Below are 26,502 nucleotides of genomic sequence, written 5' to 3'. Positions count from 1 at the left end.
CTAGCTGACCGCAATCTTGTTTTCTTCTAAGAAGCGTGGGAACTGGGGCTTGGGGACACTGTCAGTGGTAGTACTTGGTTTCTCCACATCGGCACTGATACCGGAATGGGAGCCATCCACCTTGGATGAGGTACTGTTATTCCCAACCGAGCTGGTCCCCAGGGACACCGGGAGGGGAGGGATACCACCACTCTGGATCACCGAAATTTCATTAGTCTTCAGGGCCAGCCCACCATTGAGCATGGCAGTATACTGATTCCACACGACAGGGTCCACGTTCATGGCAGGGGCCCGGATTTCCTTGGGAAACATTTCAGGGACCCTCTTTCCATCGGAACTCAATAGAGCCATGGTGTTCTCGATGGCCAGCTTCCTTCCACGGCGGGCAGAGTTGTTGTTTGCTCCGTGGGTCATGTAGTGAACCTATTGGGACAGGGACAAAAAGGTCTTCATCAAAATATTGATTTGTTGACAAAAGAATGATGGCGGCATGGGAAGGCATGGGGAAGAGTGCAATGACTAAAGACAACAGAAGTAAATATAGTTAAGATACACAATCCTGCAAGAGCAGACAGGAAATCAACAAGGTCCAAGGGTCGAGGCAGCCAGCCACTCCACAGAAGAGGCAGCTTTCTCCTCCATTCAAGATTCAAAGCCTAAGAAACTCCACAGAGGATATCTGTACATGGGTATTTACTTCTGCTGCAAACATATCAATGAATGTGGTACAGCATACAGGGGACAAACACCTTGAGGGAATGAGTGGTAACTCAAGGGGTACCTTGGCCAACTGGCATAACACAGTCCACAAAGACAATGCTGACCAACCTACTTTGGTATCTTAAAAGCTCCTAAGTGGCCACCTAAGATGCAACTTTTGGTCTCTCCCTGTGCCCATAAAAAGGTGATGAAAATTAAAGATGCTTGACAACAATTAGTCCAATCCCCATGATCCTGAAGCTGAAAGAACTAGAGGGTGCCTGGCTACCACTAGCAACTGCTCTGAAAAGGATCATATCAGAAGGTCTTTGGCTGAACACAGTGAGAGAAAATGTGGAATAAAACTAAGAAGTTTGATAAAGACCAGGTTTACTGGTCAGATAGTCAACTGGTGAATGCTGAGACCATGGCCCTTGGTCACCATACAGAGCGGGAACTGGAATCATTCTCTGTGGTTCAACTTTCAGTCAAACAACGATATAGACAGTCCACAGGAGAGAACACGAGGGAGGTACACACGCCATAGAGTGGTCAGCCATTTGAAATCAAAAGGGCAGCATTTATACTCAAGGACAAAGTTCAGGAAGGTTAAGAAACACAAGGAATGGAAACAAGATACACAAAGAGGAAGCAGGGTAACTGATGCTGTACTGAGGAGATTGTAATTACTGAGGTGAAACGCAGTGTAGGCTGTTGAGGATAAAACTGATGATCTGCTGCTCTGTAAACCTTCACTCACTTCACAATAAATAAAAAGTCTAAGACAAAAAACAACACTGATTCTGTTGTGAAGCTGGTCAACCAAACTAAAGTCAGTTTAAGAGTTTGGTTCTACCCCAAACCTTCAACATAACGTGTACAGTGAAACCTGAGAGTCAGAACTGGATAGGGCCAGCTCTGTTTTTCAAGATCTCCCAAGATTCCCATCTGTGGTTACTACTTGGAGCTCTGGTAGCGTAGTGGTTATGAATCGGGCTGCGAACCACAAGGTCAGCAGTTCGAAACTACCAGCTGCTCCGTGGGAGAAAGATGAGGCTTTCTGCTCCCATAAAGATTTACAGTCTCAGAAACCCTGTTCAGGGTCGCTATGGGTCGGAACCGACTCAATGGCGCTTAACAACAACTACTAGTGGAAGTTATAAGAGTTTTCCTTCTGACAGTTTACACTGCACACAGATTCTGGCTTTTACAGGTTTTATTCTATTTAAGAGTCCTGGGGTGTGGCAAAGTATGAAAAGCACAGAACTGGTAACTGCAAAGTCAGTGGTTCAAATCCAGCCACTCCAAGAAAACCCTATAAAGGGGCACTGAGTTGGAACCGACTCTCTGGCACATAACACAACTATTTAATAAATAAAGACTTTATATGTATCTTTCATCTAGGTGTCTGTTGTCTAGAAAAATCAGATGATCTAGTAACACCACACCTGTACTCCAAACTAAATCTAAGTTTTACAACTGATGTCAGGTATATATTCTTCAATATGTCCCAATTCCATTATTCACGTGTTCAACTATTATGTAAGTACCAACTACATGTCAGGCACATCTGGTTGTTGTTGTTAGGTGTCATCGAGTCGGTACCGACTCATAGTGACCTTATGCACAGCAGAACGAAACAATGTCCGATCCTGGGCCAACCTCACCACTGTAGCCACACTTGAGGTACATTTAGTTCCTGAACTAGGGCTATAAAAAGTTTGAACAATACACAAATGTACACAGGCAATAAACTGACATCGAATGTTTTCTTCTTTCACTTGAGTAGAACTGGGGAAAAGTTAGAATGAGACAGAGAGACTGAAATCAACACCTAGGTTAGCTATTATGTGCTAGCTTTGCAATGTTACCATTGGGGACAAGTAGACAAAGTACACAAAGACCTGTGTTTTAATCTCACTGCATGTGAATCTACAACATTGTCAATAAAAATGCCAACTTAAAATTCTGTGAAGACAAGGTTGAGTACAAGTTAAATAAGCAATACATCATCAATGATAGAAGAAGCCACTACAGAGAACACTATGTTGGGAAGGTTACAAAAGGCACAAGAGAGTGGTGGGAAGTGGGTGCTACTTTATACAGAATAGTAGGCAAGGCCAGGCCTTTTCTGGGAGGCCAGATTGTGCTGTAGACTAGGTGTGTTGGGCTGGTAACTGTATGGTCAGCAGTTCAAACCCACCAGCTGCTCAGCTGGAGAATGAGGCAGTCTGCTCCCATAAAGATTTACAGTCTCAGAAACCCTATATAGGGTCTGCTGCAGAATAGCGCACTGGGTTTCCTCTATTTAGTAGAGTTTGAACTGCAAAATTGGTGGTTTAAACCAACCTTCTGCTCCTCAGAAACCCTACAAAGAACCAACTGAACAGCACTTAATAACAACACCCCCCCAGCTGGAAAAATGGTGTAATTGTTACACCAGCATACTATTCGTTGCTTTAAAAACTCTGTAAATAAGAACTATTTAACTATAAAACCAGTAGTTAACTGCAAGATCAGCAGTTCAAACCCACGAGCCGCTCCTTGGGAGACTGCATAGGCTTGGCTTTCTGCTTCATAAAGAATTAACAAGTTTTACAACCCTATGCAGGGTTGCCATCAGTTTGGTTGCTTGGAGAGTTTTATCATACAAATAGTCCATTCTTGTTATTTCAGATAGTTATGGTCTATATAAAGGTGTAACTCTGAATTAGCAAATACCAAAATACTGTACTCAGGAGAAACGTAAGGTTATAGTCTTGCAAGCCGCTGATCATAAGCTTGACATAAACTGATGAAAATGCACAGTGAAGCCACAATTTTGCTCTTGCAACACAATTTAGCTTCTGCAACACAAGAACTTTTCTACAAGGTACCCAGCAACCTTCTTGTGCTTACAAACGCTAGATGGGACATCAGCACTGTGCTTGGGGACCATTTGAAATGGCAAGGTCACCAATCAAAGTACAGATTTGTAGAAACCATGGCACTAAATGTTGTTGTTGTTTTTAAGTGCCATCGAGTAAATTCTGACCCATAGCGACCATGTATAAGGTTTCCAAGGAGCAGCTGGTGAGCTTGAACCACTTGAACCTTGCAGCAGTTCAATCGACTTTGCAGTCTGACACATTAGCCCACAGTACCACACCAGGACTCCACATCGTACAGAAAAAACAACTATTTAACAGCAAGAGAGCTGAAACAGGGCTGATAAGTCACCTTGTTTCTGCCCTCAGTTTGGTCAAGTACCACAAGCACCTGTTCTGGGGTTACAAATAAATCCTGGTGAAGCGAGTGGGTGCATCACAAATACAGACGGTGGACGAGATCAACCACCTATTTCGCTGCTTCGTTCCTCCATTATCTTTCCTGTCTGGTGGCCAGTTTTCAACTTTTCAGGTTCTTACTTAAAAATGTCTGATATATGGGGCTTCCGGTGTGTCTCCATTTCACCTTCACTGACATCTTTGGGAAGTTAGTAGCTACTGTTCCATTAGGCTCAAATAGAAGTGCCTTGCTGATCATCACTGTCCCACACTGTTAACTGCTCTAATAATACTAAGACTTAATGGGAGGTACAACTATGACTCAAAACTTTTCAGGAACACAACTCTTTCACCTCTAAGACAATCTTTAGGTTACTGTTTGCCATTAGCTGCATGGTCTTGTGTGCTGTTGAGCCATAATGACCCTGCCAGAGGAGAATTGTCCCCATGAGGTTTTCTGGGCTCTTAATTGGGCTGTGAACCTTAAGGTCAGCAGTTCAAAACCACCAGCTGCTCTGCGGGAGAAAGATGAGGCTTTCTGTTCCCGTAAATATTTACAGCCTTGGGAACCCTGTACTATAGGTTGGCACCGATTTGACAGCACATAACAACAACATCTTGTTAAGATTCCCAAGTCTTTGTTTCTCACAGAGCCCCTGGTAGGTTTGAACCGTCAGCCTTTTAGTTAGCAGCCACGTGTGCTTCACCACAGTGCACAATCCTCAGAGCTCGTGTTGTGGATGAGGAAGAAAAGTAAGGTCAAACAAGGTATACAAGCCACTTGAGAATTCTTTGAGTTCTCCCATTTGGAGATGGAGAAAGTTTCAGAGAGGGCCTGAGCCTTCATCCAGGGTCACAAAGCAAACCAGAGACAGGGTTAAGATGAAAACCCAGGTTCCTCTCTTTCCTTCCAGTGTTTTTATATTCGAAGCTTGAACCTTCCCGTCTTCCCTCACCTCCAGGTCCATTCCCTCTACCTTTCTCAAACAAAATCTTAGGGGGAATCCAAGTTATAACCCATATACACTAACACCTACAAAAACTGCTATTGTGTAAGGAAGGCGGAACTTTAGAGAAGGAAAATGCCAATCTTTTCCACTAAAGAGTGAGCAAAAGTGGTGATTGTACTCTGCCAATGACAGGGACGTGGAGTCCTGGTGTGGTGCTGTGGGTTAGTGCTGGACTGTAAAGCCGTCTGTTCAAGTTCACCAGTAGCTCCTTGGAAACGCTATACAGACAGGGTCGCTATGGATTGGAACTATCTCGACTGTACTTAACAACTACATCAACAATGACCGGGACAGACCTGGAGAAAGAAGGCAGTCCTTGTAGGTATGGGCTCCCTTTGGTGAACGGTATTGGAGTCAATCAGTGCATTTGTAAACATCTGCCAAGTAACCTGGAAGTTTTGTGTTTTTTTTTTTTTTAAAAAAGAACTCAGTGGTATTGGATCATAAATTTAACACATGGTATTTATTTCAACTTAGCAGACCAGGAAAACCAAAGTCAACATACAGGTATATTGTTACTAAGTGTCACTGAGTCAGCTCTGACTCACAGTGACCTGTGTAGGGTTTCCAAGAAGTGGCTGGTGAGCTTGAACTGCTTACTATGCAGTTCAAACAGACTTTGCAGTCTAGTGCGTTAACCCACAGCGCCACACCAGGGCTCAAACACAGGTATGTATGCCTTGTTGTGTTATGCTCCCCCACTGGACTGCGTGGCGCGGCTCTGCAGATTGAAGGTCTGTGAGTACACTGGGTTGAGTAAGTCTACAGATACCTCTCAATAGCCTATGGTCACTTGGTCTCTGCCACATTTTGGCCGTTCTCACAATATTTCATAATTTTACTTTTTCTAAAGCTATTTCACACTCAACACACTACACAGTATATGTTGTTTAAATGCCACTTGAGTTGGTTCCGACTCATAATGAGCCTGTGTAGGGTTTCTGAGGAGCAGTTGGTAGGTATGAATTGACGACCATGCTGTTAGCAGTCTAGTGCTTATCCCCCAGCATCACACCAAGACTTCTACAACGTAGTGAAAACATAACTTACACACACTGGGACACCAAAAAATTTGTGACTTGCTTAATTGCAATATTCCCTCAATGGTGGTGGTTCTGGGGGTGATCCTGCTACAACATACATCTCAGATATGCCTGTATCAGGCTGACACCAAGTCTGAAGGTATAAACTCTATCAATAAATTATTCTTTAGTCCTACACTACAACATTGAACACACAAACACAAACAAAACCACATGTTTTCAGATTTTGTGTCATAGTATCTAGTTCCTGGAGAAAACACTAAGCTTGGCAAAGTAGAAGATCCTTAATGAGCTGGAATCACACAGCAAAAACGGGCTCACACACACTAAGGGGTGTGAGGATGGTACAGGTGCCAAGCACTTACGTTTGCTATGACTTGGAAACAACTTATAGCACCTAACATAACAACAATAACAGTTTTTAGAACCCATGTCTTGTACCAACATGGAGGACTGATTACTCAGGGCGGAGTCCCTAAGAAACCGTAGCAGAGGGAAACCAGAGGCTCTGCTCTGTAGACTGCATCATTCTTAAGATGTATCATTATTTTATGAGGAGGTGGTGGCAGAGTGATTACACATTGGAGCCACTAACCATGTCAGCAGGATGAGGCTTTCTGCTCCCTTAAAGATTAAATGCTTCTGAAACACTCCAGAGTCTATGAGTCTGAACCAACACGATGGCACGTAACACAAAGCAAAGCCCTGTGGTGCTGTAGGATAAAGCACTGGACTCCTAACCACAGGGTCAGTGGTTCAAATCCAAGTAACTCTTCACAAACGCTATACAGGATCGTTTTGAGTCAGAACCAGTAAGACACCACTTTAACAACAACCATAATAATTAGGTTAAAAACAACAACAACAAAAATCCACACAGTCAAGCCAGACACAATGCTTTGTCATTCCATAGGTTGTACGAAGCATCTCAACTTCAAAGAAAATGTGAGGGCGCTTCAAAACGTTTGTGGAAAAATGAAAGAAAGTTCAACTTTCTTTAACCCCGCCAAATTTTGAATTCCCCTTTTTTTCCAAAAAAAAAAAAACGGTCATTGTTGGTGAGTGGAGACTGGTGGTACCCGAGACCCTTTAAGTCTGGAAATGAACTCACGCTCACAGGTCAGTTTTCAGGCAAATAATAGGTCTGTTAAGAGAAGCAATAACACAAGAGAATACACACACCTTAGAATAACCAACCACTTGTGATCTTAAATGGGCAGCATTCACCCACATGACAAAGCTCAGAAAGGCTAGGAACGGAGATGGAATAGAAACAGGAAGAACAAGGAGGAAGTGGGATCTGTGATGTTACCACATTGAGGGGATTATAATCAACAAGATGGGAAAAACGTGCACGAGTTGCTCACCCGAACACTGATTTGCTCTGTAAACCTTCACCCACCCAATTCATAATCAAGAAGAAAACAAGTTTCAAGCACCAGCGCCCTGAAGTTTCATTCTACACTCTGCCGAGTCTTCGTGGATGTGTTCATCACGGGAACACCCCTGAAGGGGTCCTGACACCCTGCCCTGCTGAAAGCCTTAAGAAACGCACCTTCAAGTTGCCTTTGGTGGTAAAAGCACGCCCACATATGTTGCACACGAAAGGCTTCTCCCCGGTGTGCGTGCGCTCATGAATCTGAAGCGCACTGGCGGATGAGAAATTCTTGCCGCAGCGTGTGCAGCCATGGTGCTTGGATTGCCGGCGTGGTTGGACCGCTAGCAAGGGTGTCATGCCCGGGGACAGGGTCGAGGGTCCAACATACGCACCAGGAACTTCAACTTTGACATAGCTTGGTTGGGTCCGGATAAACGTTGGTGGGAGACTGCTCCGACCTAGGCATGCACAAAAGGAAAAAAACAGAAAACCAAAAAACCCAAACCATTATCATCCATTCTTCAAGCCGAAAAAAGCTTTTGCAACAACTGTCCACTAGAGTTTGACAGCCTGAAAATGGCCGACAGGAAATTAAATTTACACCAAAGCAGCTTTTCTGCACAAAGGAGGACTGAAACACTTAGAAACCTTTGGGCAATAGGGCAGCAGAAGACAGTTTAGCTTTGACGTGTGCCCAGATCCCATCATTCTGTGATTCTAAGATGCAGCGATGCCCCCACCCCACCTCCACTTCACTATGAATGACATCTGGGACATCCCAACAATGGGCGTGTACATTTAAAAGGGGTTAGATTCTTTTCCCCCACAAGAACTTTAATTTGTGAACCCTAAGTTACCAGTCTTAGTAGTGGGATCTTGAAATTAAAGAACTATGGCTTATTTCCATGGGCAAGCAGCAGTATGCAATTTATTATAGATAAAAGCATGCTTTTGCATAAGGGAGTAGGGGTAATTAACATGAAACCTGCGAGAGTTGAGAGTTGGAAGTCGCCAGGACTGCTAAGTTTTTCCAAGTCTTGACAGCTCTCTGTCTTTGACAGGACAGCATAGTCACCGATTTTCTATCAATCACTCTCCTGCTCTGACAGGAGAATCTTGTTCTGCCTCTCGCAGGTTTTACTGTATTATATCCCTTTACCCCGAAGCAAAGCCAAGACTAATTCCCCCTCGAATAACCACAAATATCAGACTCTGTAAAGTTCAACCCAGGGGGTTCCTCCTCGGGTGACCTTGTGGCCACAATGGACATAAGGTAAATCCAAAGTTCCATCACCTTCCGTCTCGGTGCGGCTGTTCTCGGCACCCTCGGCTTTGCCAGAAGCATCAGGAGACTTGGACTTAAGACTTTCTGCTTGGCTGTTGGCCGGAGAGAGTGCTTGTAAGGATATGGTTTCTACAGCTTCGGGACTTCGGCTCTGGTATTCCTGGTCTTCCATCATGGAAGAGGAGTCATTGGTCAGGCCATCGCTCTCCACTGAGCTGTTCTCCCGGCTGCTCTGCCGCTGCAGGCCAAGTGGACCATGACCCACTTTCCCTGGGGCATCTAGGGCAGCTATCATGGAGAACCCTAGTGTTGGTGATGATGAGTGAATTTTGGGAAGAGACATGGCGAACTTGGATGAACTACTGGGAGCATCCTGAGAGCTGACTTCATCTACATCAATGCTTTCCATGTCATCCAGGCAAATGGCACTGGTGCTGCCATTGTCACCGACCACCATTGGCTCGGTACCTGAAAAGTCACATGGGTTCTCAGGCAGAGGTGTGTTGGGAATCTGACCGCCCATGTGCATTCGGATATGTTGCTGCAACATGACGGCATTGGTAAATTTCTTCTGGCAGATGGGACAGGAATGCTGTGTCTTGATCGCTGTGTTGGTTCGGTGAACCCCAAGGTGTGTCTTCAGATTGCCTTTGGTGGAGAAGGCTCGACCACAGATCTTACACTGGAAGGGTCTCTCCCCAGTGTGGGTGCGATAATGCATTTTGAGGGAACTTTGGCAACTTAAGACACGGTGGCAAATGAGACATTCATTGGGATCGGAGGTGGCCTTGTCGATATTCTCCACCAACTGTTGCAATTTCAGGGTCTCTGACCCTGACTCGGGAGTCCCGCTCCCTGGGAAGCCACCAACCCTAGGGGAATTATGGTTGGGTCCTACCCCAGAGAGTGTGGTTCCACCCTCACTTTCTGGAGAAGGTCCAGGCTGTAAGTCAATGGGCAATGGGCCGCCCACGAGGTCCTTGGGGTTACTCCCTGAAGACAGAGTTTGAGGTAGCCCTGCAGAGGGGGTCCCTGGTACAAGGATAGGTTTGCTGTCTAGGGAGTCGTTGGATTCATCTACAAGGACAGGGACTGCATAGGGAATCCCATTGCCTGAAGCCATTTTATCCTGGAACTCAGCAAATAGTTGGGGGTTTGCCTTCACCTGGGGGTGTCGATGAAAGTGCACCTTGAGGTTGCCCTTGGTGGTGAACCGATGGCCACAGACTGAGCACACGAAGGGTCTCTCTCCAGTATGGGAGCGCAGGTGGATCTGCAAGGAGCTATCGGTCCCAAAAACCTTGCTACAGTACTTACACTTGTGTTTGTAGAGGATAGCCTCGTCTTTAGGTTTGATATCCACTGCAGAGATGTTTGGTGGCTTCCCTTTCCCTTTCTTGGACGGGTCCAATGCCACCGTGGAGAAAGGGCTCGGGAAGAGCACAGAGCCTGAAGCCTGAGGTAGCAAAGCACTTGGAAGGCGTGACATGACGTTGGGGAGCCCCCTCGTGCCATCGGGCTTCAGGGCAAAGGGTGTGAGTGCCTGGGGGACTGAGCTGGTGGTGGATGGCACGTTGGCGTGAGGTAGCTTGGCTTGTTTCAAAGAATCCAGAGACAGAGGCTGACCTCCAGCTTTCTGGCTGAGCAAAGCCACAGCGGCAGAAACTTGCTGGGACACGTGGCTGCCTAACGTCTTCAGGGTGTCGGTGCCCCCCACACCAGAGTGGAGGGCGTGGGAGGCCCACATGTTCACCTGGATGCGGATCTGCTCCATGAGTTGAATCTGCTGGAGCTGTTGCTGTTGCAGACACAGGATCTGTTCGAGGACCCACGGGATACTGTTGGCACCGGGCAGGGGGGCCGGCAGTGTTTCCGCACTCCGTTGATTCACTGCCACTTTGGTGCCCCGTAGTGCTTGTAAAGTCACATTAGTGTTGGCGACTTTGCCTTTGGGTAAGTAGCTTATGTCCTGCGGAGTGGGTGGCAAGGCGGTCTCTGTCTTTATGTAAACTACAGACTCCGACCTCGGCTTCTCTTTCAGGTCCCCTGAACTGCCACTGTTCTCCATGTGACTGTCCTTAATGCTTGGACTAAGTGGCTGGTGGCTCAGCACAGTCCCGGAGAAGTCTTCAGAAGGTACCGACCCCTCGCCGACATTCATGATGAGCACAGGTGGGTGTTTAGTGCAATTTTTCTTATGTTCTAAGAATTCGGAGATGCTAAAGAACTCTGCGCAGCACTTGTCACACACGTGGGTGTCCTCACGGCGAAACCGCTTGACTGTTGCTTCATTCCCTTTGACTTCATCTTCCTGCCCGGGGTGGTTCATCACAGCACCTGGGACAAGAAAGACAGCTAAGTATTCTGCCCAAAAAGGACACGAAGATGGTCTTTTGGAAGAACCACAGCAACTCACCATGTAACAGAATTCATCATTCAACTCACTCACTCAACAAACCAGGTATTGGCACCATCTTTTATTCAAACACTGAGTCCTAGTTAAAAGTGGCTTGAATAGGGAAGTAGATTTCATACAGTCAAGGAAAATGACATTAGAAACCAAGAGTTCAACTATCAAACCATGCTGTTATTAAGTTGGTTAAATCTCCTAAGGAGCTCTGGTAGCGTAGTGGTTACGACTCGGGCTGCGAACCTTAAGGTCAGCGGTTCGAAACTACCAGCCGCTCCGCGGGAGAAAGATAAGGCTTTCTACTCCCATAAAGATTTACACCCTCGGAAACCCTTTACAGGGTCGCTATGGGTCGGAACTGACTCGATGGCACTTAACAACAACAACAACAAATCTCCTAACAATGCTTTAAGACAGAGTCTAACTGCCCCATAGGATATTTAAGGCTGTAACATTCATGGACACAGATTTGCCACATCTCTCTACTGAGGTCAAACCACCAACTTTTTGTTAGTAATCCAACACTTAGCTACGATACTACTGTAACTCCTAATCAAACCATGATGAGAATACTAAAAAAAAAAATCAAAAAACACTTGAAATGCAGAGACTAAAGTACACTGTATAAATTTAGATAGGGGTATCTGCAAAACACAGAAACAAAACCTTGTTCCTGGAATAAGGAATACCCCATATATGGGAAATCATAAGATCAGATATCTAAGGAAGGCATAACCGTAGAGAATCAGATTTCCCTGACCTAGATTTTTTATGAATAACCCAGAGAAACACCTCAATGGTTAGGAGATGAAAAGGAAAACTCACTCAGGCAGAGAGAGAAACAAAGGACTGGAAACAAAATGGAAATGATGGAATTCACAGTCACCCCCATTTGCAATTTCCAGGACTGTGACAACTAATATCATTAAATATGCAAAGTCAAACACAATCCTATTCTGGGCAAAAGGCCCTGGTTCTTGGATGTTTGCTATATGGTGCCTTGTAGTTGTTAAGTGCTGAGTCAGTTCCAACTCATAGCAACCCTGTATAGGGTTTCTGAGAAATGGCTGGTGGGTTTGAACCACTGACCTTGTTGCTTAAACTAACCCTCTGGATCCAGTGCTAATCCTACAGTGCTGCAGTAGGACTTAACTAAAAATGGGGCAAGTTGGAATGGGCTTGACAGCATGTAACAGTGCAAGCCTTTATCTCAGGAACCAGGATCTAACCTGGGTATAAAGAGCTGAGTGGATAGTCCCACATCTCCCTACCATCCTATTAGGTACACACTCCCTCCCCAATGTGGCCATGAAGAATAAGCACTGGACTGCTAACCATTAAGGTTGGTGGTTCAAACCCACCAGTTGCTCATTAACCCTATACAGAATTGGTGAGTTAGAATTGACTTACTGGCACTTTAACAGCAACAATGTCAATGAACCCCCGGGGTCTCAAGGACAAAGGAATCTAGGCCTACCAGAGACCCAGCAACCACAAACCAAAATCTTATCAAATTTACAAAGATATTTTTTGGTCAGAGGATATTTTCTGCAGAAATGTTTACAGCATCGAGAAAGTAAATTTTGGTCTACCAGTAACTTAAACTAGCAACTTTTGTGTTTGTTTAAAAGGCTGTGTGTAAACAGTAAATTGCTATGCATAATTTACCACCAAAAAAAAAATAGGAGGGAGGTGGAGGAGAACCAGGAATAGCTTGTCACTCTTTTAAATAAAATTAATACTTTAAAAAGTAAAATTAACAAATTCTGTTTGTCTCAACCTGTTCTTTGGTTAATGACATTTCTTAAAAGTATGGGGGCTTTTGCCCCCGAGGCACCTTTTAACTGAATAGAATGGCTCACAAAGTACAGAATAACACCTGTATTATGTGCTTTGAAATAATAAAAAAAAAAGAGCTGTGTGACCCTCCTCGGATGCTGGAAGGATTGTAAAATGGTTCAACCACTGTGGAAAACAGTATGGCGCATCCTCAAAAGTTTGTTAGCAGAAACACCATATGACCTAGCAATCCCTCTATTTAGCATATAGCCACAAGAAGTAAGAGCCAATCCACAAGTAGATATTTGCACACCAATGTCCATTACAGCACAGTTCACAACAACAAAAAAATGGAAGACAGCCTGAATGCCCATCAATGGAAGAATAAACAAACACATTTTGGTACAAACACAGAGTGGAATGTTACGCAACACTGAAGAACAAACCATGAGTCTGCGAAACACCTCATAACCTGGAGGACATTATGCTTAGTGAAATGAGTCAATCACAAAAGGGCAAATATTGTATGAGACCAATGTAAAGACTCCAAAAGTTTTTCATGCTAGAAGAAATATTCTCACGGCTGCCAGTGGTGGGAGGAAGGCAGAGTGAGTCACTGGCTAGACAGTAGACAGACACATGCTAGCTTAGGTGATGATGTTGTTAAATGCAGTGGGAATCTTGTTTTGACTCTTAAGGACCCTGTATATGGTTTCCAAGGATCCCTGGGTGAATTTCAACAAGTGACCTTACAGTTCAAACTGACCTTGCATTCCAGTGCTTACACCCTACTGTGCCACAGCAGGATAATATACAAGAGGGAGTTTGGCAGAAGAATGGTAAGACAGATGCCAATATGGGGATGTATACAACAGCTAAAGGGTATAGAGGTAAATAAAGTTCTGTGGGTAGTTGTTGTTATGTGCCACTGAGTTGGTACCACACCAGGACTCCACATGAATGTATGGATGGATACAAAGGCCAAATGGGTCAGGGAGGGACAACGGGAGTATATTCACAAATATCTAAGGGTTTGAAGAGGATATTTATACATAGGAGTCCTGGTGTGGTGCAGTAGGTTAATGCGCTGGACTACAAAGTTGGTTTGAACTGCAAGGTCGGCAATTCAAGCTCACAAGCTGTTCCTCGGAAATCCCATAGGGTCACTATGGGTCAGAACCGACTCAAAGGCACTTAACAACAAACACTGACCTTTGCTGCAAACACAATCATGAATGTGGTGCCTTTTTTTTTTTGCTTAGTGACACTGAATTGGTTCTGATTCATAGGGACCCTGTATAGGGTTTCCAAGAAGTGACTGGTGTGTTTGAATCACCGACCTTGTGGTTGGTAGTCCAGTGCTTAATCCTACAGCACCACACTAGGAACAGGTTGTTGTTAAGTGCCTTTGAGTCAGTCCCTACTCATAGTGACCCTGTATAGGGTTTCCAAAGAACAGCTGGTGAGTTTGAACTGCAGACCTCGTGGTTCAAACTGACCTGGAAATCCAGTACTTTATCCCACAGCACCACACCAGGACTCTTCACACCAGGAACACACAAGGGGGTAAAATGATGACAACGTTTTGATGGTGGTTGTTATGTGCTGTGGAGTCAATTCCGACTCATAGCAACCCTGTACAGGGTTTCTGAGGCTAGAAATCTTTATGGGAGCAGAAAGTCTCATCTTTCTCCCACGGAACAGCTGGTAGTTTCGAACTGCTGACCTTGAGGATCACAGACTGATTTGTAACCACTACGCTACCAGAGCTCCTTGAAAACTTCTTGGATAATTTCAAATATCACTGTGTTGCTGGGCATGAGGGCGCAGGACCACAGTCTCAGCAGACACCATGGTCAACTGTGGTAACAATCTACAAACAAGACAATGTTCTACACATCCTACTGTGGTGACTGGTGCCTGGGACCTTAAATGAGTAGCCATCTGAGGTTCAACTACTATTCTTTCCATGTGCAGAAAAAGAGTGATGAAAATTGAAGAGCCTTGCAATCAACTAGACCAATGGACAGACGAACATCAGTCAACACAGCTCTGAGACCATTAAGAACTAGATGGTGTACAAGTGCTCTGAAAGTGATCACACTAGAAGGTCCCAGATAGAGTGACAGAAAATGTGTAACAAAACTCAAAAATTTCAACAACAACAACAACAAAAAAGGAGGCTTATTGAGACTGGAGGAACCCTAGAATATGACCCTTGGGCACCCTTCAGGCCTGAAGAGAAATCGCCTGATTGGCCCAATTTCTAGCCAATTGGTAGCCAGGTATATAGAAGCAACAACACTAGAAAGGTATGGAATAGTCAAGCATTCAAGGTCAAAAGGGTAACATTTGCCTAAAGACAAAGTTCAGAAGGATTGTGAAATGAAAATAGGCACCACAGGATAGAAGTGGAATGGGATCCCTGTTGGTGCATGGAGACTGGAATCATTGAGTTGAAATGAAGTGTGTGATTTGTTGAATGTAAAACTGATGATCTCTATAAGATTCATTCAATCCACAATTCAAGTTAAAAGCAAATAAAAACAGGAAAAAGCAAAGGAAAACAAAAAAATACCTAGTCAACAATGACTTTAAAACAAAGATGAGATAGTAAGAGGACAGGGAAACTAGACTCATGGAAACAGAACAACCAGAATGGAAATAATGAGAATCTTCACACATTGTGAAGTTTGTAGTAAATGTCACGGAACCATTTGTGGATAAATTGTTGTACTGGAACATAAACTGAAAACACTCGATTACTTAATGTACTCAAACAAAAGAACAAAAAGGTAAGTAGAGGGTTTTTGTTTTTTTTTAAACAAAAACAAGAGTTGTTTATCTTGAAACAGTGCCTCTCATGAAGATCCATATATTTTATTGGATTTTCAAATAGTTTCTTTAAAGAAGCACAGCTGGGAGAAACTGGTTATGAACTTCTAATAATTTTACATGGGGTAATAATTTAGTACTGCACCTGTGGACATCAATGCTTGTTGAGCACCTAACTCTGTCCTTGGCATCATTCCAGGATCTGGAGTAATGCAGACAGTTCAAGGAGAGTATAGGTGGTTCAACGAACCTTCATTTTCCCACCTCTTCTATTTCTAGTGACATGCACAGCTGCGTAAAGGAGCCGTGGTGGCATTAGAGCTAAGCACTCTGCTATTAACTGTAAAGTTTGGGGTTCAAACCTGCTCGTTACACTCTGTGGAAAAGAAAACTTGCTGTTGACGTCCCTGAAGATTATTACCACTGAGAAAACCCTCTGCAGCTGTTCTCCTGTCACATGGGGTGAGGGGTCTCTAGGAGTTGGAATTGGCTCAACGGCTCCTAACAAGTCTTGGAGACAGAACATTACGTTAATGACATAAAAACATTCATATAATGCCTAACACATGGAACACTTGTCTCCAAGGTGCATAAGCCAGTGGCTAGGGATCTAATGGGAAAAAGACAGCCCACCTAAGCACAGGGCACATTCGGCACTCCTACTTGCCCTATACCAATTCAATTCTAAAAGTATTGGCCTCCTCGACTGATAATTGATGTTAAGTGCCGTTGAGTCAGTTCAGACTCATAATGACCTGTATAGGGTTTCCAAGGAACAGCTAGTGAGCTTCAACTGCGTATCTTGTGGTTCAAACCAACTTTGCAATCCAGCGCATAAACCCACAGCATCACACCAGGACTCCCCTTGACTGACAAGAAAGCTGAAACTCAAGGGTAATGGAACTCGTTCAAGGCAACTCATTTCAAAACAAATCACTGATGACTTCTGAGCATTCACTTTGTGCCAGCCATGGTCCTAAAACAATTTATATGGAAACAAAGAACTGGATGAAAGAACCCTGGTGAGGTGATGGTGGTTTTGCTCAGCTGCTAAATGGAAGGTCAGAAGGTGAAAGTTATGGCAGCCTGCTTCTATAAATGTATTGTTGTTCTGACTCATAGAGACCCTGTATAGGGTTTCTGAGGGGCAGCTGGTAGGTTTGAACTGCTGACCTTGTTGTTCCCAGTGCAGTGCCGATCCAATAGTGTCACATCAGAAGTCCACCTATATAGACTGTTATTGCTGTTAAGTGTCATCCATAGCAACCCTGATAGGGTTCCGAGGAGGAGCTGGTGAGTTTGAACCACCCACCTTGTGATTCAAGTCCACCTGCGGTCCAGCTCATCAGACCACAGTGCCACACTAAGACTATAGATCGGTGGTGGTGGTGTGCCGTGAAGTCGGTTCCGACTCATAGCGACCCTATATACGGTTTCTGAATCTGTAAATCTTAACTGGAGCAGAAAGCCTCATCTTTCTCCTACGATACCACTGGTAGTTTTGAACCGCTGACCATGAGATCAGCAGGCCAACTCGTAACCAGTATGCTACCAGAGCTCCTTGGAAACTGGGTTCAACATTGACCTTTAAGGTCACGAGCTGTAGTCGACTGGATGGCAATGGACTTTTTCTTTTTTTTTTTTTAATCGTGGTTAGGGTTAGGTTTACAGAGCAAATTCATTTTCCATTCAACAATGTTATTATACACATTTTGCTTAGTAACATTAGGTGCAATTCATTCCCTCAATGTAATCATAATCTTCCCACTTCCTCTCTGGGATCCCCATTCCAGTCACTCGTCTTTCCTGGCCTCTTAGTGCCTTCTGAGCTTTGTTTTTGGGTAGATGCTGCCCTTTTTAGTCAGGTCTGGCTGATTACTTTAAGTTTGCTCTTCACTGGTGGTGTTCAGTTTATAGACCTGTTTGTTACTTGGCTACAAGGTGATCCCCAGAGGTGTCAAAGGACACCTGTCTTGGGGATTCCACCTGCCTCTATCAGACCAGTGCATCTGATTTTTTTATGATTTTGAATTTTGTTCGACATTTTCCTCCCATTCTCTTCTGGTTCTTGCGGTCAAACATCAGTAAGGTCAGTTGTTGTTGGTAAGTCTGTAAATCTTTACGGGAGCAGAAAGCATCATCTTTCTCCCGCAGAACAGCTGGTAGTTTTGAACTGACAACCTTGAGATTAGCCACAACCTTGAGATTACCCACTACAGTACCAGTGGTGGTCAATGGTTTTTTTTCTAAAGAAACTTGAGGAAGGTACTATTATTCTAATTTGACAAAAGGGGAAACCAAGGCACAGAGATGATTGAGTTGCTCAAGGCAGCACATGTAAACAGTTAGCCCATGTAAGCAGAGAATAGGGTTTTTCAGAGATGTGGCCTTCAGCAAGCAGATCACCAGGTCAGTCTTCTGAAGGGCTGCTGGGTAGGTTTGAACCACCAACCTTCAGCTAGTTAGCACCACCCAAAGGTCATTCCAGTGTAGTGCTATAGGATGAGCACTGGCTTGCTAACCAGAAGGTTGCTGGTTCAAACCTACCAGCTGCTCCTTGGAAACCCTATACAGGGTAACTATGAGTCAGAAACAACTCGACGGCGCATAACTAACAGTGGCCATTCTAGTAAACTAAAGAACCAATTTTAAAACCCAGTCCTATTGTGTCCCTCCTCTTCCTACCTGAACCTTTTCCATGTATACCCGTACAGATCATACAATGTTTCTTCAGTGGAGAGAGCAATGGTGTTTCTTCTCAGGAGAGAAGAAGACAGGAAAGCCTGCAAGCGTCAGCTGACAAGGAAGGGGGACTCACTGCACAACTAACTGCTACTTACAGACAGTGTGAAGTCATGCAGTCTTTTCCTTCCTTCAAAGCCCCCCAAACCGATGATGTGCCCTGAAAACTTTCACTCAATCCACAATAAAAACCTTAAAAAAAAAAAAAAAAAGTCACACTTGTCCACCTGTAAGGTTTCAATTAAACAGAGCACAGAAATATTTGGTAGCCTATAAAAATAAAAGTCCACCAGGAATCCATGCTGCTACCTGCACAGGGTTACAAGTGTGTGATGGATTGAATATACCTATAGACAAGCCCTAAGGACCTCTGGTAGTGTAGTGGTTATGAATCGGGCTGCTAATATCAAGGTCAGTAGTTCGAAACTACCAGCTGTTTTGCGGGAGAAAGATGAGACTTTCTGCTCCTGTAAAGATTTACAGCCTTGGAAACCCTGTACAGGGCCCCTATGAGTTGGAACCGACTCCACGGCGCATAACAACAACATAGATGAGCCTTAAGGAGCTCTGGTAGCATAGTGGTTAAGAATCAGGGTCAGCAGTTCAAAACTACCAGCTGTTCTGCAGGAGAAAGACTTTATAGACTTGGAAACCCTGTATAGGGTCGCTATGGGTCGGAACCAACTTCACAGCACAGAACCAACTAACCAATAGATGAGCCCTGGTGGCACAATGGGTAAAGGCTGCTAACTGCAGGGACGGTGGTTCAAACACACCAAGCGGCTCTATGGCATAAAGACAAGGCTATCTGCTCTTGTTGTAAAGATTTACAGTCTGTGAAACCCTAAAGAGCTGTTGGACCCAGGGTCACTATGTGTCCGGATGAACTTGATGGCAATTGGATTTGGGTACACCTGTGGAAATAATCCCATTTGGAAATGGATTTTCTGGTATGTGTAGGTTGTATTTTAAATCCTATTTTTTAATAAAAAAATGTAATGAGCAGACTGAGGATGCTAAACAGCAAACAAACAACGATGGGGGGGAGGCAGGGGTAGATGCCATGTCACCTGAAGGTCACCAAAAAGCAAGGACTAGAAACTTAAGAGCAAGGACCCCCCATCCCACACAGACTTGTAGCCCTTGGAACTGTTGAGAAACAAATCCATTTTTGTTTTGATTTTTCAAACTCACCCACTTGGGGTTTTTGTTAGAGCAGCACAGGGTAACTAAGACACTACCTAAGAGTTCTTTCAAGAGGAGAAAAAAATGCTAGGAAGCAGGATCTGAACCATGTGTCCATCCCTTTCTGTTTGTAGATGAGGATACAAATGTTATTTGTGGAAGTTTCCAAAAAGATAAATGAGAAACTGTTCTGAGGTTCTACCTCCAGGGGTGTGAGCGCTCCTGGAGGAATGGGGGAGGGGGAACCTTTAGGCTGTTGGTAATTTTGTACTGTGGCTTCTTTAATTAGCATGTTTCCATACTTTGACCCTGTCATTCCACTTTTGAAAATCTCAAAAATAAAAAAATAAATTTTAGGCAAATGTATTATCTACTCTATTTCACATCTTTAATGGCCAAACAACAAAGCAAAACCAGCCCCACCCCTAAAGGACTGAAAGCCTGTGTTAAGATTCTATCTTAACTTATCAAGTTGAGTTATCCTTGTTCCCATTTTGCAGATATGGAAAGTGAGGCTCATGAATCCTGAAGGTCAGAAAATAGAAAAGCAGGAACTGAATTCTAGAATGCTAAATAGTATTCAAAACTAGCTGCCTACACTGACCTTGTTTTTCTCCCTAGCAATAGTTCACAAACTTTCTTTCATTACCATCACAGAGTTACCCTCCACACCCCTACCATTAAATTCTATTACCACAGACTGCATATCTGTCTCCTGTAATGTGGTCTTTACATTGTAGTATCAGAATTTCTGGTTTATTTTGTCGTCGTCCCCCACCCAACTTCAATAACAATTCTGTTGAGACTGTCTCTCCTAAGATCCTAATGCAGATGGTCTTAAACCTGGAGTCTACTAATATTTTTTTCTTAAAAAAAAAAAAAGTCTATTTTTAATTTTGGGATCCTGGTATGGCACTGTAGGATAAGCACACTAGGCTGAAAGGTCCATTTGAACCGCAAGGTCAGCGGTTCAAACTCACCAGCCACTACCATTTAGCATTTCTTTCTTTTATGAGTGTAGAACACCCACAGTATAGTATAAGCAGAACAGAAGCTTTAACAAAAATCACAACATAGTTTCATGTCATGTTACAGTTGTGGCCATTACTTGGCAATTAGGGTGGCAACTTGACAGGTCTTGTTATAGTTGTTACATTAAGACATGTGTTACTGTATCATTTTTGATACCTGCCATCTCTATGGAATTTATTTCCTTGGGATACAGGTACTTCATTTTAGGCATTCAAGACATTATGTTGAGAAGAGGCCTACAGGTTCTCAAAGCTAGCCAATGGCACCAAAATGGTTAAACACCTCTGCTCTAGGATTCAACAGTTCCCAAGAGTGATTTACAACCTGGATACCGGCTTGCCTTCACTGTATACACAAACTGGCCTCTTTTGTAGTCTCCATGCAATACTAGGTAACATCCCACTTTGGGTTTTAAAACAGCAGCAGTAGTTAAAAAATACTGCTCTATCCAGACCACCTTTGGCAAATACTGACCACACTGTATGTGCCCAAGAGTAAGTGGGTTCTGTTATGAACAATTGCTGGGTACACTTACATTAATAACTCATCCAAAAAAAGAAGCAGCAAAGTTCAGAGGATTTACACTCAGTAGTCAACCTCACCCCACCCCCACCCCGAATTTTAGGAATGTTATCTCGGCATCTAGTTATCCAATAAGTTGGAAGAATGCAGTAAACCCAGCAGGGGTCTTAGATTCAATCACTGCCAAACGGATAGAAAATACTCTTTCTATTGTATAAGAAGAACGCACATCACCAGAGTCTAATACAAATCTAGAGGCACTAAAGCACTTTAGAAATATAATAATAAAACCTCTATATGTTGATAAAAGCATGAAGCGACTACTTATCTTTTTTAAATTCCTGTATTAAAAGAATCACAAGGAATAGACTGTCCTCTACCTCTCCACACCCTCCTTGGGACAATGTTCTTATCAGAAAACAAAGGAAAATTGAGATGTCCTTAAGTATTGAAAGACAGTACTCTGTAAACAAATGTAATTTTACAAGCTGACTCATTTCTCAGATGGTAAATGCTAGATAGTAAACAAGTTTCTAATTATGAACTAAAATTAAGTTCCTACCAGTTCTAGATCAAACTTCAGAGGCTCTGTTGAAAAAGAGAGAAAAAGTTTGAAGACTTCCTCCCTGCTCAGGTATGTGGGGAGCCCCAGTTATAAAGGTTGTAGATTTGCTTCCAATTTTGCCTCAATCTTTTAAGCAAATGTGTCCCCCCTCTGTGAAGGCAGGGGAGGGAGCATTTTGTCTGCATCTCTCTCTAGAATTCCCTAGTCAAGCACAAAGCCTGATACAGACATGAAAATTAATTGTTTATTGGAAATGCCTGGAAAAGCAGTTCTTGTCAGGGCTCTGAGACTTAAAAATGTGCACATGCTTTTAAAATAGTCAAAGGGACGATAGCATAAGAGTGATGAGAAAGGGTATTTCTGAACCTTTTTCCTTATTTTTCAGGGTATGATGAGTCTTGGTGTGGCCCTGTAGGTTAATGCTCAGGACTACAAGGTTAGTTTGAACCACAAGATTGGTGGCTCAAGTTCACCAGGTGCTTCTCAGAAACCCTATACAGGTTCATTGTGGGTCAGAATCGACTTGAAGGCAGTTCATAACAAGGGCCAAGAGAATCTAACCAAATGCAAGCAAAGCCAACAAAAACTTATCTTAAAATCTCAAAGGGAAGACCAAGCAGGCCCCCAAACTAAACATGGCTGCCCTAGAGTTGTTTCAGACTCTGGTAGGTTTGAACCGTCAGCCTTGTGGTTCAAACTGACCTTTTAGCCCAGTGCTTATCCTATAGTGCCACATCAGGACTCCAAAACTTTATAAAATCTGAACAACCAGCCTGAGGCACCCTGGGAAACATGACTGGCAACTGGGAGATGCATTTTACACAAAAATGAGTAGAAATGTGACTTTGGGGGATTGTCCTGAGACTCATTAAAAATCATGTGCTTTTGGTACAGAACCGCAAAACTCTCCTTATAATCCTTGTACAGGTATGCTATGAATCAGAACCAACTCCACAAACACCCTTCAACTTGAAGTCGCCACCCTGAAATCCGGCACACAGTAGGCCACTGTTAAAAGCAGAAGTCTCAATTGCTAACTCCACACCAGTTTAGCACAGGAGAGATCAGTGAAAACAAAATGTTGATTATGCACAAAAATAATGATTCATCAAAATTCCATCCCTTAGTAAGTCCTCCCTGTTGTTGTCCCCGGTGAAGTGCCGTTGAGTCAATTCTGACCCACAGCAACCCTGCATAGATTTCCAAGGAGCGGATGGTGAGCTTGAACCACTGACCTTGTGGTTCCAAAGGACTTTGCAGTCCAATGCATTAGCCCACAGCACCAAATTAGGTTAGCTATAAACCTGGTGTTTTATCTTCACTGTAAGGTGTTGGTGTGTGCGGGGGCATACACAAGCTGAAAACCCACTGAAGGTCACACAGCTGAAAGCCATACAAACCTTACTTTTAAAACCTTACCCAAAACGACAAACAAACCCCACTAACTTTCAGACACCAATCCAACTTGACATTTTAAGGAGATAATCACTTGACTTCCAAGATGGTCCCCCAGCCACCCCCACGCCATGGGGAAGCCAGCGAGGAAGGGCACAATGAATACCTGATGTGTGGCCGAGATGCTCAAAAATCACAGAATGCATTTATTTCTTCATTCAATTTCTTTTTAATGAGCAAAGTCCCTCTTCCTTTCAGAAACCCAAATCTAATATACAACATAATCTCTCTACAACTTTAACGTCAATAATTTCCTTCATGCCCTGTTTTTAATACACAAGTGCCGTAGTTCCCAGAACTCTTTCAGCTGGAGTAAGTCATTTCAGTTTAGAAATGGGGGCTCAGCAGTTATTTGAAACTTTGGAATCTTAATGTGGAAGGTTGTAATCCAGTTTAGCACAAAGAACATTTGAAACTCTTTTGAGAAAATGCTAATTTTCTGCATGTAGCTAGTCTTCTGACCACCTGCAGATTTTCAGATTTGCTAATTAATTGATTGCCAAGAAGTCCTGGTGTGGCACTATACCCCAATGGTGATTTGAACCCCAAGTTCAAACCCTGCACAGGGTCGCTGAGTTGGAAACAAATCAACAGCATGTAATCATAACCAACTGCGATGCTTCCATTTTTCTCCCCTCAAAAAATGTGTTCTTTAAAGGTGGGTCACCAACGGGTTTACAAAACTTAACACCAACCCAATCTTAACATTAAAAAAAAAAAAAAAAAAAAAATCATCTATGTGTATTTAAGGTAATAAATTGCAAACAACCAAAATGCAATGCTAAAAATGTTCAGCCATGGCTAGGAGGCAGGCTTGCAGAATGTGCCCTTTGTTTATTTATATATTCCTGAGTGTTTTTGTGTATGCCCCCCCAAAAAAATGGGAAATGGAAGCAAATACTGTTGAATGATGATACACAGAGACTGTAATCATTACAATGAAATGATGGTGTAAAGCCGATGTCCTCTCATTTAAACTATCATTCAGTTCACAATAAAAACTTAAAAAAAAAAAAAGTACAGCCTTGGAAAACCAGCCTCCACCCCAAAGCGGCACCTAGAGACATTGCCAACATTTTCTAAGGTTGAGGAATTATTTCCAGTAATTCCAAAGACTTGGGGAGATAAGGGCACAGCCTGAGACCGCGCAAACAGCTGGCACAAATCCAAAGGGGCATCCATCCTTGGCCCAGCCCGCTCCATTAGGCCTGCATCCCGTCCCACCTACAGGTGTGATCTGGTACCTGCAGGAGGACCCGCATCCTAGAGCAGAGCGCGGCTGCACGCTGGGCCTCCAGGGGGCGCCCGCGCGCAGCCAGTAGGTCCCCTTTAACTCCTGCGCTCAACAGCGGACTACCTCTCCGCACCCACCCCCCACCCAAATCATTGTGGGAATGCACAACCAGGCGGGAGATCATAACCCGATTCAGGATAACTTGGACTTGAAACTCCCATTAGTGTTATTAAGAAATCCTCCTGTAACAAGTTGTCCTCCATCCCGTGAAAATCACCACCAAAAAGCACCGTGTGTGCGCCCACCCAAAATGACCGAGGTAGGGGGGAAGGGATGATCCAAGCAGGACCAGGGGAGGGGTCAGCGGCCGGAGCTCGCCCCTCCTCTCCAGAGGGAGGAAGCGGGCTGGGCGACGGTTAACCCTTTTGTTCCAGGTGGGTTAGGCGACCGAGTGTCTCCGAGCTACCCCCCACCCCCGCCCAGACCAGGGCACAAAGAGTCCAGGCTGCAGTATTGGGGTGCGCACTGGCCTAACCTTCCGAGGCATCGAAAGCGCACAGCCGCCCCTCAGTCAAGCCGATCTCTTCAAAGTGTCCCAGTGAAAAGTTAGAAAAGACGGGCTCTCATCGGTGTATTACAATTTAGGAAATGTATTACACACTACCCTCCCAAAAAAAAAAAAACACAGGGGAGGGTAAATAATTTCAAGGACAAGCGGGCGTTTACTCCCGCAGACCAGAACGTCAGAGGGCTCTGGGTGTCCGGAGCTGCAGCGCACAACCCCATCAGCTGCTGCGGACCTAGAAAGCAGGCGAGGAGGTGACCTGCAAGGCCCGAGAGACCCAAAGACTGAAAATGCCCCCTCCCCCACGCTAAAAACTTATCAGGCGACAATTTGGCGGGCCGGGAAGGCGCATAGATAGTGGGACACCGCCTAGCTCCTAGAACCTCCTCAGTTGAGTAAGAAGGGGGGGGTTGGCCCGCGCCCCCGGGTGGCAGGGTCCCGAACTCCTGCCGACCAGGGAGCGGCGGACGCGTGGGCCAGGTCAGCTGCGGAACTAACCCTGGCGCGACCGCCGGACCCCGGCCTATCCCCTTTCCCGAGTGCGCACTTTGAGTGGCGCGCCCCTAGAAAAACCACGCAAAATAAGGTGCCGGTGCAACCGCGGCGGGGCTGCAGTGCGCCCCAGACCCCGGCCTAGGGGGCTCGTCCCCCTCCGCTGGCCTCGGTTATTTTTAGGAAGTCGGAAATCAAAGATGGCTGGAGGTCAGGCCCCGAAAGGTGAGGGCGAAGATCGTCAGGCTAGTAGAGCAGGGGGGAAAAGGCGAAAGCCAAAAAGTGAAATAAAGAAATATCGTGCCCTTCCCCCTCACCTACTGAAGCCTTCGACCACAAGAGCTGCGCGGGTGGCCCTCACCCCAACTCCGGGGGTGGGGAGAGGTCGCGCCCCCTCCCCCCTACTTGGCCCAGGCGGGACGCGTGCAACAGATCGCCTTCCTCCGTTTTTTTTCTCTAGGGGTGCGCCCCTCCTCCCGCCTACCAAAAAAGCCCCCAAGGGGTGGGGGAAGAGTCTGGGGGCTCTTTTTTTTTTTTTAATCCACATTAAGATGGGAGGGGGACCTAATTTTCAAGTGTGGGGAGACTGCAAGCGAGGAGAGTGGAACCAATTAAAAGGGGCAGAGGACTAGAAGGAATCTTTCAGGGTAAGGGGGTCAAGAGGGTGGAGGCGAGAATTTAGGGGTGAAACTTGCACAAGAGCTAAGAAGAGCAAAAAAGTGTAAATTTTCTAAGGGGGAGGGAGTTGGGGCTCTCTTTGCCCAGAATTTATCAGATCAAGGTCCCAGAATTTGGGCTCGGAAACCCGAGTCCCGAAGGGTCCCGCGAACACTCGGGAACTCCTTCGGGCTATGCAGGCGTCCAGCCCCACTCACCCGGCTCCCCCTCCGCCCGTGCCTCTGGGGCCGCATCTGCAAGCTCTGGGGTCGGCTGCTGCAGCTGCTGTTCCCCCAGGTCCTCCTCGGAGTTGATGTGTTGGGGTTTCGCCTGCTTGCGCCTCGACAT

At 44.8% G+C, this 26,502-nt stretch overlaps 1 protein-coding gene across 1 annotated transcript; it reads right to left on the bottom strand.

Annotated features, from left to right (window-relative positions):
- SALL4 (spalt-like transcription factor 4) lies at window positions 1–26,502 on the bottom strand. Its single transcript, XM_006839176.1, has 4 exons — window positions 26,373–26,502; window positions 8,691–11,018; window positions 7,574–7,854; window positions 1–423 (listed from the first exon to the last, which is right to left on the bottom strand). Exons 1-4 carry the CDS (start codon window positions 26,500–26,502, stop codon window positions 1–3), a joined length of 3,162 nt encoding a protein of 1,053 aa, XP_006839239.1.

The sequence above is a fragment of the Chrysochloris asiatica genome, unplaced genomic scaffold (assembly GCF_000296735.1).
Source record: "Chrysochloris asiatica unplaced genomic scaffold, ChrAsi1.0 scaffold00023, whole genome shotgun sequence".
Taxonomy (NCBI): Eukaryota; Metazoa; Chordata; class Mammalia; order Afrosoricida; family Chrysochloridae; genus Chrysochloris; species Chrysochloris asiatica.
Note: the sequence above shows the minus strand (reverse complement) of the source record. Positions and strands in the feature narration are given on the sequence as shown.